Below are 12,766 nucleotides of genomic sequence, written 5' to 3' on the forward strand. Positions count from 1 at the left end.
TTATATGAAGAATAGACAAAGGTTGACGAGATCTTAAAAGGTGCATGAATATAATAAGCCTTTTTGAAAATTTTGAGAAGATTTAGATCAATTTTTTTTTTCTAATTAAATAACTTAGTATTTGGCATGGCTAGAAAATCAAGGTTATTTGGGCACACAATGGTTATAGTATTCAATTTGTATCTGGACTGCATTGGATACATATCCAAATCGAATATGAAGATACTAGCGCCCAAGGAGGGACAAAGAGTTGCTGACTACTCTGTCACCAGGGCTTCAAAAGAATTGCCAAAACTCCATATGTAAACATGCAATAGAAAGAAATACTTTTTATTTAACATGAGGAAAACAACAAATGGCTTGTTGTTTGAGACTAATTACTTATAAAACATATTTGTACTACTTCCAGTCTTTTACTTTCTGCAAGTCTGCCAACCATCAGCAACTGACACCATTTTAGAACAAGTACTTTATTATACTACCCAATTTACTAACAAAAGTATTATTTGATTACTAATGACATAATTACTGTGCAAGAACCTTTGCAAAGTTGCCAAAGAACAGACAATTCATTGTGGCCACGGCCAGCAGTTCATTTTTCAATTAAAATAATTGAGAAGCCTTGAAAAAATGTCGTTTCAATACATTCCAAGTGTAAGCTTTGATTGTATCCTTTCCTTTCACCTGCCTTTTAATTGTGAAAAGCAGTAAAGAGACGGTTTGAACTTGACTTTATACCATCAAATTCCTCACTCTTCAAACTTCATCCAGTTCAACAGATGACTTAAGAAACCAACATTTCCTTTCCAACATTAATCTAGTTTTGTTTTGCCAGACTATAACTTAAAACAACTTCCAGAACCTTAAAAATAATTATCTGAGAACTAACAATGTAATCGTTAAATTCTAATTTCCTAATCTTCAAAGTACAGAGATGATAAGCGTCTTAATACAAAGAGGTCAAATACTATGATTCAATGAAATAGTAAGCGTGAAAATCTGACAAAATGGATTGTCTTACCTCTTGAATCCATAGCCAATACACGTGGAGTGTATGTTGGTGTTCCCTGTCAGTCCACAATCATCTTTTGAATCAGATTGGCTAGGAAATTTTTAAAACTGCTTTTATTTTAAAAAGTGATAATAAGAATTTCAAGCAAATCAACCAGGTAAAGAGTTTCAAGTTTCAACATGAAAGTCACTAACTCAAAAAAAAAGTCCAGATAAGCAACATTTGTCTAACACTAAATGAGGAAATAATTTTTTAAAGAATATTTAAGTATGGAATAAAAATAGTTAAAATACAATATTATTAGGGGTTGGATCCTTATAGCATTTTTATTGAAATCATAATTGATAGATCAAATGAGTAATTATAGAGGAGCCAAAGGCTTCTTAAATAAGGAAATACAAAGATGATGTTTCTAAAAAACAATCGTTAACTGAAAACTGAAATAGAAATATAATAAACTGACTGACTGACTAGATACATGAAGTGACTTGAATGACCATTATGAGGCCAACAATACAATGTGATTCTAATACCCTCCCTTTATGGTCTATTTATTAAATAAGTACCCTACAGAAGAATTGCCCACTTATGCAGGTCATTTGGCCATGAATGCATTGAAGTCAACCCCATTTTCTTCATAACACTCTACAACATGAGCCTTCTACTGAGACCCTCCCTGGTTCTACAAAACTTCTGGGTATGACCAACTTAAAAAGCTTCGATTTTTGTTGACAAAAAAAACAGCAAAAAACAAAAACCATGATTTTGTGGGAAAATCATCAAACCCTCGATGCGATGCTCAAATTGTGCACACCTTCATTTTTGTGAAAAAATGGTAAAATCCCCCGAAAACAGCAACAGAAGACCATGATTTTTGGGACAAAATCATGCAAAACCCTCCATGATTGTTATGGCAAAAATCATACAAAACCCTGCCATTATTTTTTGTAATATGTACATTTACAGTTGTATGTTTTTCATCTTATTTATTTTAAATCTTGTTTATTAGTATTCTTACATCCTAGTTTCCAACAAAAATGCTCTTGGATTGCCTAATTGAATTCACTGGTGGTGTACAATTCACATAAATGAACATGGATTTGTCCTTATTACAGATGCAGTTATCAAGAAGCAATAAATATTAAGCAAGTCATTAATTAAACAATGTATTACAATTTTATTTGTTATGCATCATGATTCAGTTAGTATTTAAACCAGTTTGTGATGCAATGGTGTATAAATAATATTTATTGCAATATGAATTGGTCTGCACCAATGCAAATTTGCCATTAATTAGACAATAAGGAACAATATACTTTATTCTGGAGAATGATCACATTAGTTGGAAACCATTTTGTAAAACAAAGGTGCCATTTGCAAGTGTATTGCATCTATCCATCCTAAAATCGTCCCTGTTACCTTATTTTAACTCTCAGGTCAAAACTAACCTTCTAATGAGTCTTAGGTTTAGCAAAGAGCATTCTAAGAGTTTTCCAAATGGTATTTTGGGACTAAGAGTTTAATTATGTTTTGAAAATAAGGTCTTAACCTTTCTTAACCTTTTCATGGAAGTGCTTAAGCATGCAATATTATTGCCCTTGATTCCCTTGATTTTTTTTACTCAGTCAAAATGGAAAAAGCAAGTTATTTTGATAAAATAAAAAAGGGAGTTTGTTCACTTAAACAAGAAGCTGAAAAGAGAGAGAAACCATAAATATGCCCATGCTTCCAAGAAAAGATGAACAATAGTTCTAGTGGTAAAAATGGCGGCCAAAAGGGTAGAACAGCAAGTTTGATGGAAAAGAAAGAGGTTTTCATCCATGGAAGTAGTAAGTGCTGGTAATTAAGACCTAGGATGGGTTTCTTTATAAGAGGACAGCAGATTTTCAAGGGTAAAACCATTTTGTAAAACAAAGGTGCCATTTGCAAGTGTATTGCGTCTATCCATCCTAAAATCGTCCCTGTTACCTTATTTTAACTCTCAGGTCAAAACTAACCTTCTAATGAGTCTTAGGTTTAGCAAAGAGCATTCTAAGAGTTTTCCAAATGGTATTTTGGGACTAAGAGTTTAATTATGTTTTGGAAATAAGGTCTTAACCTTTCTTAACCTTTTCATGGAAGTGCTTAAGCATGCAATATTATTGCCCTTGATTCCCTTGATTTTTTTTACTCAGTCAAAATGGAAAAAGCAAGTTATTTTGATAAAATAAAAAAGGGAGTTTGTTCACTTAAACAAGAAGCTGAAAAGAGAGAGAAACCATAAATATGCCCATGCTTCCAAGAAAACATGAACAATAGTTCTAGTGGTAAAAATGGCGGCCAAAAGGGTAGAACAGCAAGTTTGATGGAAAAGAAAGAGGTTTTCATCCATGGAAGTAGTAAGTGCCGGTAATTAAGACCTAGGATGGGTTTCTTTATAAGAGGACAGCAGATTTTCAAGGGTAAAAAGAACAACAGATTTTAGGCATATCTTAGGCATGAACATCACTTTTAATGAAGAAGTGCAGATTTCAAGGGAGAAACACATTTCAGGTGAACAGCAACGCAAAGAAGCAGCAGATTTTGAGTTAAACAGCAGCTCTCCAGCATGAAGCAAGCAGATTTCAAAAAGATACAATGTGTTTGATGCAAAGGGACAGCGGATCTATTGCAAAGGAGCAATTAATGAACACATAGGAGGAGTTGTAGTCAAGTTTCATAATGAGGTACAGTTTTCAATCCAAAATTAGTACCCTACAATGCTAAGAAAACCTTTTTCATCCATTTGGGTCTCCTCGTGTTCAAGGTAAGGGGCAGATCTGATAGAAGACACATAAGACTGCATGTCTGGTTCTAGAGAAATGGAGGTTGAAATTTTTTTAACATTTCCTTGTATATACTCCTTCTTTGGGATAGGCCTAAGATTCATTGTGATAGGATGGGGTATCAACAGTGCACTGTTACATGATGAAAGACACCAAGGGATAAAAGGAGTGACTTTGTTCTGTAAAGGTTGTAGCCATAGATTATCACATTAAGGATCCTAGGTATATTAAAAGACCAAGATCCATAAAGTGTAAAAGAGGTGATTATCCAATGTCCTTGGTTTGAGCAAAGAGAAACACTACTGTACAATCAGTCAAAAGGAGTTAATGACAAGGGTCAAAAAGGATAGTAGAATCCAAGTAATAATAGATCATGATTGCAATGAATAAACAATGAAGATCATGGTATTGCAATAGAACAGACAAACATCAACCTTATAAGCAAAGATCAGGGCACTGTGATAAATAGCATATTATCAATAACAAAAAGAGAATTCAAAAATCAATGACAGATCATTAAATGCACATTAGTGAGCAAGGACAGCACAGTCAAAGACCTTATCACAAAGAGCAAGGAAAGAAGAAAGGGCAGATTGTAGCAGCAGTTTGCAAAGTGCAAAGACAATGCATGAGATGCATATACAATGCTATAACAGTAGAAGATCCACTATAGGAAAAGTGATAATAAATGCATCTAGAGAGTATGAAAAACTATCAAAGCATATGGATATTAATAGACTGGCAGAGCATGAAGATAATTACATTTCTGTTAAAGCAGAGAGTAACATCCAATATGCATGAGTATTGATGGTCAATTTCAAAAAGGCAGGTATGACTGTTACAACCATGGTATTGGACAGGAATCAGGGATACTGTTGCTATGAGAGATGCAGGATGTTAATTAAAGATCCAGGTAGAAACGCAATTAATGTTTCATAACAGTGGCATTAAAGGTCTCAAAGAAGTAGAAAGGAACCATATAGTGAGTTCCAAGACATGAAGCAGAAGAGATTCAGGAAGGATAGTGACATCATTGTCATAATGGGTCAATGTATGAGCACAGATTAGTGAAGGTGGTGAGAAATACTCTCATGACAGTGAGCAGTTGTCATGTCCCCTTTCTAGAGTGGACATCAGAGACAATAGAGTTGGCCTATCATTAGAGTCTCATAGGCTGGCAGTGGTGTTTAGAGACTCAATCAAGGTATACAGTGTTCGGATCTGGGGTTTCAGACAATAGGAGGGCAATTGAGAGCAGTTCCTTAATTGTAGGAGTTTCCTACATTTTAGGAGGTGGAGATGAGTTATAGTCTTGAGTCTCTACGAGATCATTCTATGGTTTCAGTTTTGGGAGATTCGGAGACGTTCCTATTTTTTAGGAGTATCCCTAATTTTGAGGGATAAGACTGTTAGTTATTTCAGATTATCCGGCATCAATCACAGGAGATGACGAGTTCAGTTTCACCTTGTAGAGGTGTTTTGGCTATCAGTTCACTATTTGGGAAATATTTTAATATATTTAAATATTCTCCTAAGTTAGCATTTTAATAAATTAAATAAGGCTAAGTTATAGCCATTTTGGAGTAATAAGGGGTTTTTTGGCCTCATCTGGGTGAATATCCCTTGGTGTAATAGCTCGTCGAAAAAGTCTTGAACTTTTCTAAATATTTCTCTTTTGACTCGAAACATTTCGCTTAACGGATTTCTTTCTATTGGGAAATAGGTCATTTTCTGGATACTTGACCACTTTAAAAATGAGAAATATATTATTTTATAACCCAACGCCACATGGAGACACTTTTAGGGTTCGAGCTAAGTTTGGTGGGTTATAAGGAGGTAAAGACAAAGTTTGAAGGCATTATTGACATATTACATCTTGGATTTGTGTTTTGGGCTTTGATTGAGCTTTCAGCATTTGGGATTCCAAACCCACTTGCTTTGCCTGTTTGGGACGTAGCCCCTAAAACAGTGGTCTGGATTCTTGTAGTCAGAAGCATCTTTGAGATTGTGCATTGTTTCTTCTAGGGAACACAGTACTAAGTCAAAGTTTTAGCTGGGGTTTGGGTATTTTACCCACGTGTGGGCACTTTGCAGCTGTACGGCTACGCCTAGCAGCCATCCACTTTTCCACGTACAACATTTGAAAGCTCGATTCTGGCCGTAGCTTCCTTCTGGGCTCATATTTGACCTTCATGCCTTTAGGTTGGCTTTATTCTTGGTTGTGATCATCTAGATATTATTTTAAATCTTCCTCTGGTTACATTTTAGGCATATATTCAAAAAAAAAATCTGCTTGAAGCGACTTTGCTTTAAATGTATTTGGAATACATTTTTAGAACTGGTTCATGTTATTGTACTTCTGTTATTACTTATTGAAAAATCATCAAAAATATAAAACAATCAAACCCTTCTGCAACTTCTGTCTAGTTCTGCAAGAAAATTTTAATAAACAGGGAAAACAAATTTAAAATATAAAATTACAGCAGATCAGCAGAAGAGATCCATTAGGGATCTTTCAGCAGTCAATGCAAAAGGCAGATCATAAAACAGTGGTCTCAGGCTTGAAAAGCAGTGTGATAAAATGTTGAAAGAAATCCACATATGATCCTTAGATGTCAAGGATGAAGATGTCGTTACATTAAATTGAAAGAGAACTTTACAACCAATGTCATAAATGTAGGGTTTTTACCTAAGTCACAAGGTTCGAATTTGAATTCGTGTTCATCAATGGAAAAATTTGGATGAAATTCGGCAAGGGTAAAAATTTGGAAAAAAAATCGACCTTAAATTTAATTTTATTAATTTTTAAGTATAAGTAATATATCTACAAAATTGTTCAAATATATTGACATTGCTAAATAATTAAACTGAATAACTAAATATTTTATTAAAATAAAATAAAATTATTATAAATAACAATATTATACTGCATTCCATAAAATTCAGATGAAGTTCAGAAAGGATAAAAATTCACTGAAATTCAAACTCAATGGATGAAATTTGGCGTATCCTGTGACTTAGGTTTTTACCAAATACAGTGACCAAAGGACACCATGGACAGTCAGAGTGGCAGAGACTAAGGGACCAATGACTGATTTTAAATAATGACTGATATAGCAGTTGCAACCAAAAAAAGACAGTCAAGAATCAATGCAGAAGATAGCAATACAAATTCCTAAAATCATGTCACCTATCAAGAGTTCATTTTGAAGATCAAGCAATCAGTGAATTTGAGTTGTGACCTTGAAAAGCGGATTTTTGAGAAAGTTTATAGCAGTTAAACCTCAATTTGAGAGCCCACATGGATTATATATCAATTGAAGAAGACTTAGGGCCCACTAAACAAAAACTTGGGCCAGTTATAACACCTTGTTTGCACTTTTTTTAGTGATATACGACCCAAAGGGATATTTAATGAATCTTGGAGCAGCATTCAAGGGTAGAGACAGCAATTCAAGCACCTTTAGCAGGGAATGATTCAGTTCTTCAGTCAGTTCAAGGCTAGTTCCCTCTCTCAATTAGGGAAGAAGACCTCTTTAGTATAAAAGATTATTCTGCACCCCTTTTTCCAAAGTTCTTCTGATTTTTGGCATCAGCAAGCAAGCAAAAATTACATTGAACTTATTTCATTCAAAATTCAGATTGTAATGTGGAAATTCCATCAAGATCAATAGAGTCAGCATTCTTTCCGGATATATTTCTGTTTTCATCGTTGTGAATGAATGCTTTGGTATGTTATCTGTCTGTTCTGTTAAAGAAACCTCTAAACATATCTCATTTATGCAACAACAAGGCAAGCAACTTCATGTAAAAGTTGTGGAATTCAAGTTTCCTTCGTAGAAAGACTACAAACAAAACCTTCTCATGAAACTTCTATGTGTTTCTTGATAGTCTGAGTTGTGCTCATTCAAAACTTTTTTCATCGAGTCTGGTTGTAAGTTTAGGACAGCAAGTTTAAAATTCAGGTGTATCACCTTCCCTTAAGCATTTCATTTCAAGCATTCTTCTACCTTTCTCCCAGTAAAGCAATTACTTTTTAGGTGACCAAAAGGGAACCAACCCATAATCTGGAGATGATCTTCACAATAGGCAATCCACAGGCCTGACAATATTCAACATGTTGCACAGAATAGTGACCTTTCAAGTTTGGCATAGGGCCCAATTCTCAGACAACCCCTGCACCTCCCATACCCTCTCTCCCCCACTGCACCCTCCTGCCTCTCATCTCTCTCTCTCTCTCTCTCTCTCTCTCTCTCTCTCTCTCGTACCTTCAATGAAGTTAATATCTGACATAGATTACATTGCATGCAAATAAAAATTATGTGCAATCTCAATGGGCTATTTGTATTTCTATATGCAATTCTATTAACAAAATTTGAATGTTCTTATTTTTTTTAAATACAAACTCAAGATGATTATGACAAGTTTTATTTATTTCTTTGTAGTTACTGAAGAAAATGCCGCATGTTCAGTTTTTTTAGTAAAAATTTAACCCTAAGTAACCAAACCTGGCACTGGTTTGCATTCAGGTTCATATAAAAAAATTAATTAACATACAGCTGTATGTTCCCTAATATATAAAATTAAATTAAAATTTAATAGAGTTGCCACTCTTGGAGACAATATACATGAGATACTACAGTCGAAGTGAGAGCTATAGTCCTTGATGACCATTTCTGGATTGATGTTAAATTTTTTGTGAATTTTAATAGAGCCATACATAAGGTGATCACGTTTGCAGATTTAGACAAACCCTATTTAGGAGAAATTTAGGAGGACACAAATTCAATGGGTGAGACTAGAGAAATAAAAGATGCGAAAGATATTTCTTTATATCCTTTGATTTAAGAAAACTTACAACGAAGATGGAACAAACTTCACACCTCTTCAATGTGTTGCCTATGCCTTAAATCCTAAATAGTATAATGTACAAAAGACTAATAAGAGGGTTCCACATGAGAATAGGGAGGTAATGTACGGACTTTGGGCTGCAACAAGTGAAACTTACGGCCATGGTGAGGACGGTTCAATTATGAGGAGTCAATGGAATAAGCTTTCTTGTGGCCATGGTGGTTTTTTCCCCTAGAAGCTTAATATGATATGCTAGCAAAGAAAGACACCACAGAGTGGTTGTGGAACCATGGAGGTGAAACCCCTAAGTTGCAACTATTTGCAATAAGAGTACTCTCACAATAGCCAGCTCTTCATCTTGTGAGAGAAATTTGATTACTTATGGTTTTATTCATTCACTAAATTGGAACCAATTAGGGTCAAAGAAAGCAAAGAACCTAGTGTACATCCATAACTCACTTCATCTTCACACTCATGTAGATCCTAGGTACATGGAAGGTCATTTAGCAAAATGGGACAAAATTTCACCCATAGAGAAGCTGCAGCCATGGTTGATGAAGTAGTTGAAGCGGATGGCCTTAATAATTGACCTCTTGTTATACTACCAACAGAGGAACCCAAGTTTGAGAGTGAATATCTAGAGAGTATCATAGCTATATGGATGATCAATACATAAAAGTAGATGACAGATTTCTTATTTTTGTTTTTTGTTTGTGTATCAGCCCATCAAAATATCAAGACTTCTAAATTTCAACATGTAATGATAATCTAATATCAAATATGTAGCGTGAGTTGTAAGCTCTTTGATATGTGTATTTAATATTCAAAGTTATTTCATGAGTAGGAGATATTTTCCACAGCAAGTCAAACTGTGGTATTGCTATCAGGATTCAACTGTGTAGTTTTTGAGTCAAACTCGTTGACCCATATTTCATGAGTAATGGTTCACAAGAAACCATCTCTCATGAGAATGAATTGAACACTTAGCACTCATTGCATCTAGGTGATGCTCACAGAGGTCAGCCACTGGGATTTCCCAGGTCACCCATCCCAGTACTACTCTAGCACAAGTGCGCTTAATGATGGAGTTTCCTCCAAGGTTAAGACCACTTTGTTTGCAACCCTATTTGCAGATTTACCACTATGTTAATGTTAAATTTACTGCTATTCTTATTTTAAAAGATCTATGTCATGAAAAATTTTGGAAATTATTTAATTATATTTTTCTAAATGGTGTTTCCAAGAAACCCCATCTCCCATTTTGAAAAATAGACACACCAGTCTCAATATCAGTCTGAATACCAGCAACAGACTACCGATCTCTTGGCAACCTTAGTTATTTAAATTCTTTATCTCTCTCTCGCATTTTTTATCTTTTTTGCATTTTATTAATTTTGTATGTAATCCCTTAAATAGTTTTTGTTAATACACACACCCCATAATATTCCATCTCTTGCTGTCACTGTAGTTAAGCCTTTCAGTGTAATCAACATTAAGTCAGCTCAAAGCAACAAGAAAATGCCCAACAAGCGAAATTCATTGCAACCATACTCACCTTCACTAGGTATCGATCACCAAGATTATCCCTATAATAATTAGCTCAGTGGATCTTCAGTACATCAACTTTCTCCCATGCTAATCAGTACATTAACTCCATCCCATGCTAAGAACTCAACAAAGACTGTTGAATAACAAGAAGCTATTCTCTCTTTGATGTATACAACACTTGAAACAGTCCAAAGACTCCATTTCATGGACGCCAAAACAAAATCATCTTTGTCTGTCTTAATTTGTTTGCATCTTATAGACAGGCAGCAAATTACTTGATACACCCTTTAGTCCATGCCAAAAAAAAGGATGAAGGAAATAGTTCTCTAAACGTTATTATTGTGCATGAACTTCCTTTTATTATCTTTGTTTGCATCTGAAAGATGACAAGTATAATACAGAATACACCTTTTTGAAAGTAAGACAAGGCTCCATGCCGAAAGGCGATGAATGGAAATAATTCTCCAAACATTATTATTGGAAGTGTACTTTCTTTGGTTATACAAGTTTCAAGAGAAATACATTCAAGGATAAAATCTGATCTAGAGCAACATTTGATGACAATATCTAAAGGATTTTTTAATTCTTTATAACAAGCTATGAGGCAGAATATGTAAAATATGAAATTTAATCCAAAATATTTACACTTTTTACTGAGAAAATGGCCAGGTCTATGTTTTCTCTCTCCTAATGTGAACAATAAATAAAACATCCTTGCAAATCTGTTTGAACAACCTTCAAGGCAAAAAAAATATCTGTAGCACTTTTGAAACTGAAAACAAAAGCCACGTACTAATTGAAACAAAATATGTCCCCCACTTCCCCCTGCCCTCATGCTGCAATGAGAGCAAATCTCTTAAACAGACCCTACGAAAAATCAAATCTGCATCTGAACAATAAACATCCACAGCAAACAAACTATTTGTAGCACACTTGGAACTAAAGATGAAAACCAGTTACACAACATATCTCCCCTTGCCCCCACCCAACTCCACCCCACCTCAAAGAGAGTAAATCACTTAAACTGATTATATAGAGAATCAAATTGAAGTTAAGAGATAAAATATATTCACCTGACATGTCTCACCCACTCGATAAAGCATATCCATATTTAAGCCTGCATCTTTGAAGGTGGAATCTTGATGTCCATCCTCTGCACGACCAAGTAATTCATCCTGTAAAATTCACATCATATGGAAAAAAGACATTTAGAATTTGAATTTCATGCAATATCTGCTCGAGTCAAATAGGATGCAGTAGATGTCTGACAGCATTTCATAGCATACCTCAGAAACTAGAGTACGAAAATTTTACTAACATAAGAAATTTTATACTCACTCATAACTAGAAATGTTCCCAGGACCCATGCATATGAATTTGTTCAATACTCTCCATCATATTGCACCAAATAAAACTAGACAGACACCACATTGACCATCTATGAGACATTGCAATCCATAGTACACATAAAAGCAATTATATTGTTGTGGTCCAGTCATTAAAGAGAAAATATATGAGTAGACCTGCTAAACTATTGACACTTATGGCATTGAAGTACAATAAAGTAGAGTCAAATCTCATCAAAATGACACCTCACAGCCTCTAGGTTGTAGTGGATGCAAAATCCACCATAAATCAGAAGAAAACAATTAAAATGAAAAGTCAATTATATTGATATAAAGAAAAGAAAAACTGTACAGATAAAAAACATAAGGCTATAAAGCGAAAACATAAGGCTATACATTAAAAAACAATGTTGCAGAATATGCATCATGAAACAGACCCCTTCAATGATATCAGTTGGTATTATTAGTGACTAATGTTTTCATTACAAAGTCCCTCTGCTTGGGAGATATATGGATGTATACACATGAAGAACTTCATTTTCAGAAGGTGTGCCATCTCATAGTGAAGCCCTCCATTTAATGGAGAACTCTGTAATCATTCTTAAATGGAATTATTTTGTAAGTGTGATTAAAGAACTACTTTAAGATCAAACTGAGGTTGTCCTTCATCTCGGACTATAAGATTTGTATGGAAGGAACACATGCACCTTATCTTCTTTTAAGTCAAGACACAGTCAAACACATTACACACAACTTGCTCTTGCTGATTCCCATGCAGAAGCAACAAGAATAAAATCTCAAATGGTCCATAAAACATGGAAATTTATTTCTATATATTTAAAATCCAGGAATTATTTTCAGCCCAAGTCTCCATTTAAGAGTATTTCTAGATATTCAACATCCAGAAGTTATTTCTACCCATATTTTCCTTGACAACTGTTTATTTGATGTACTCCAGCTGTCTACCAAATTAATCAACACAAACTGATTGGAGTTAACTGTGACATATCTAAACATTAATAAAAATTAATTATAACATAAATCCAATTTAATCTTAAACGTGCATTTATATTCTAGTACAGTCAGCTTGCATATGAATCTTCAATACAAGACATGGCAATTCCAGATTAAATTGGTTGAAGGATCCTGGACAATTTTATTGCAGATGAATATACAGCATCTAGAAATATGCAATACTTGTTTTT

The 12,766-nt window shown here is 34.4% G+C and overlaps 1 protein-coding gene across 1 annotated transcript in view; it reads right to left on the minus strand.

The window, feature by feature from the left end:
* Window positions 1–12,766, minus strand: part of LOC149543875 (plasma membrane, autoregulation-binding site, misato segment II, myosin-like, tubulin/FtsZ protein) — a 161,982-nt gene that overhangs the window by 130,817 nt on the left and 18,399 nt on the right. The window contains exons 3-4 of the mRNA XM_089798539.1: window positions 11,289–11,390; window positions 1,022–1,067 (exon numbers count right to left, since the gene is read on the minus strand). Of these exons, the coding sequence (XP_089654665.1) occupies window positions 1,022–1,067; window positions 11,289–11,390 (148 nt within the window). The remainder of the gene's footprint in view (window positions 1–1,021; window positions 1,068–11,288; window positions 11,391–12,766) is intronic.

The sequence above is a fragment of the Cupressus sempervirens genome, chromosome 8, assembly GCF_028749045.1.
Source record: "Cupressus sempervirens isolate cs-2001-9-10 chromosome 8, ASM2874904v1, whole genome shotgun sequence".
Lineage (NCBI taxonomy): Eukaryota > Viridiplantae > Streptophyta > Pinopsida > Cupressales > Cupressaceae > Cupressus > Cupressus sempervirens.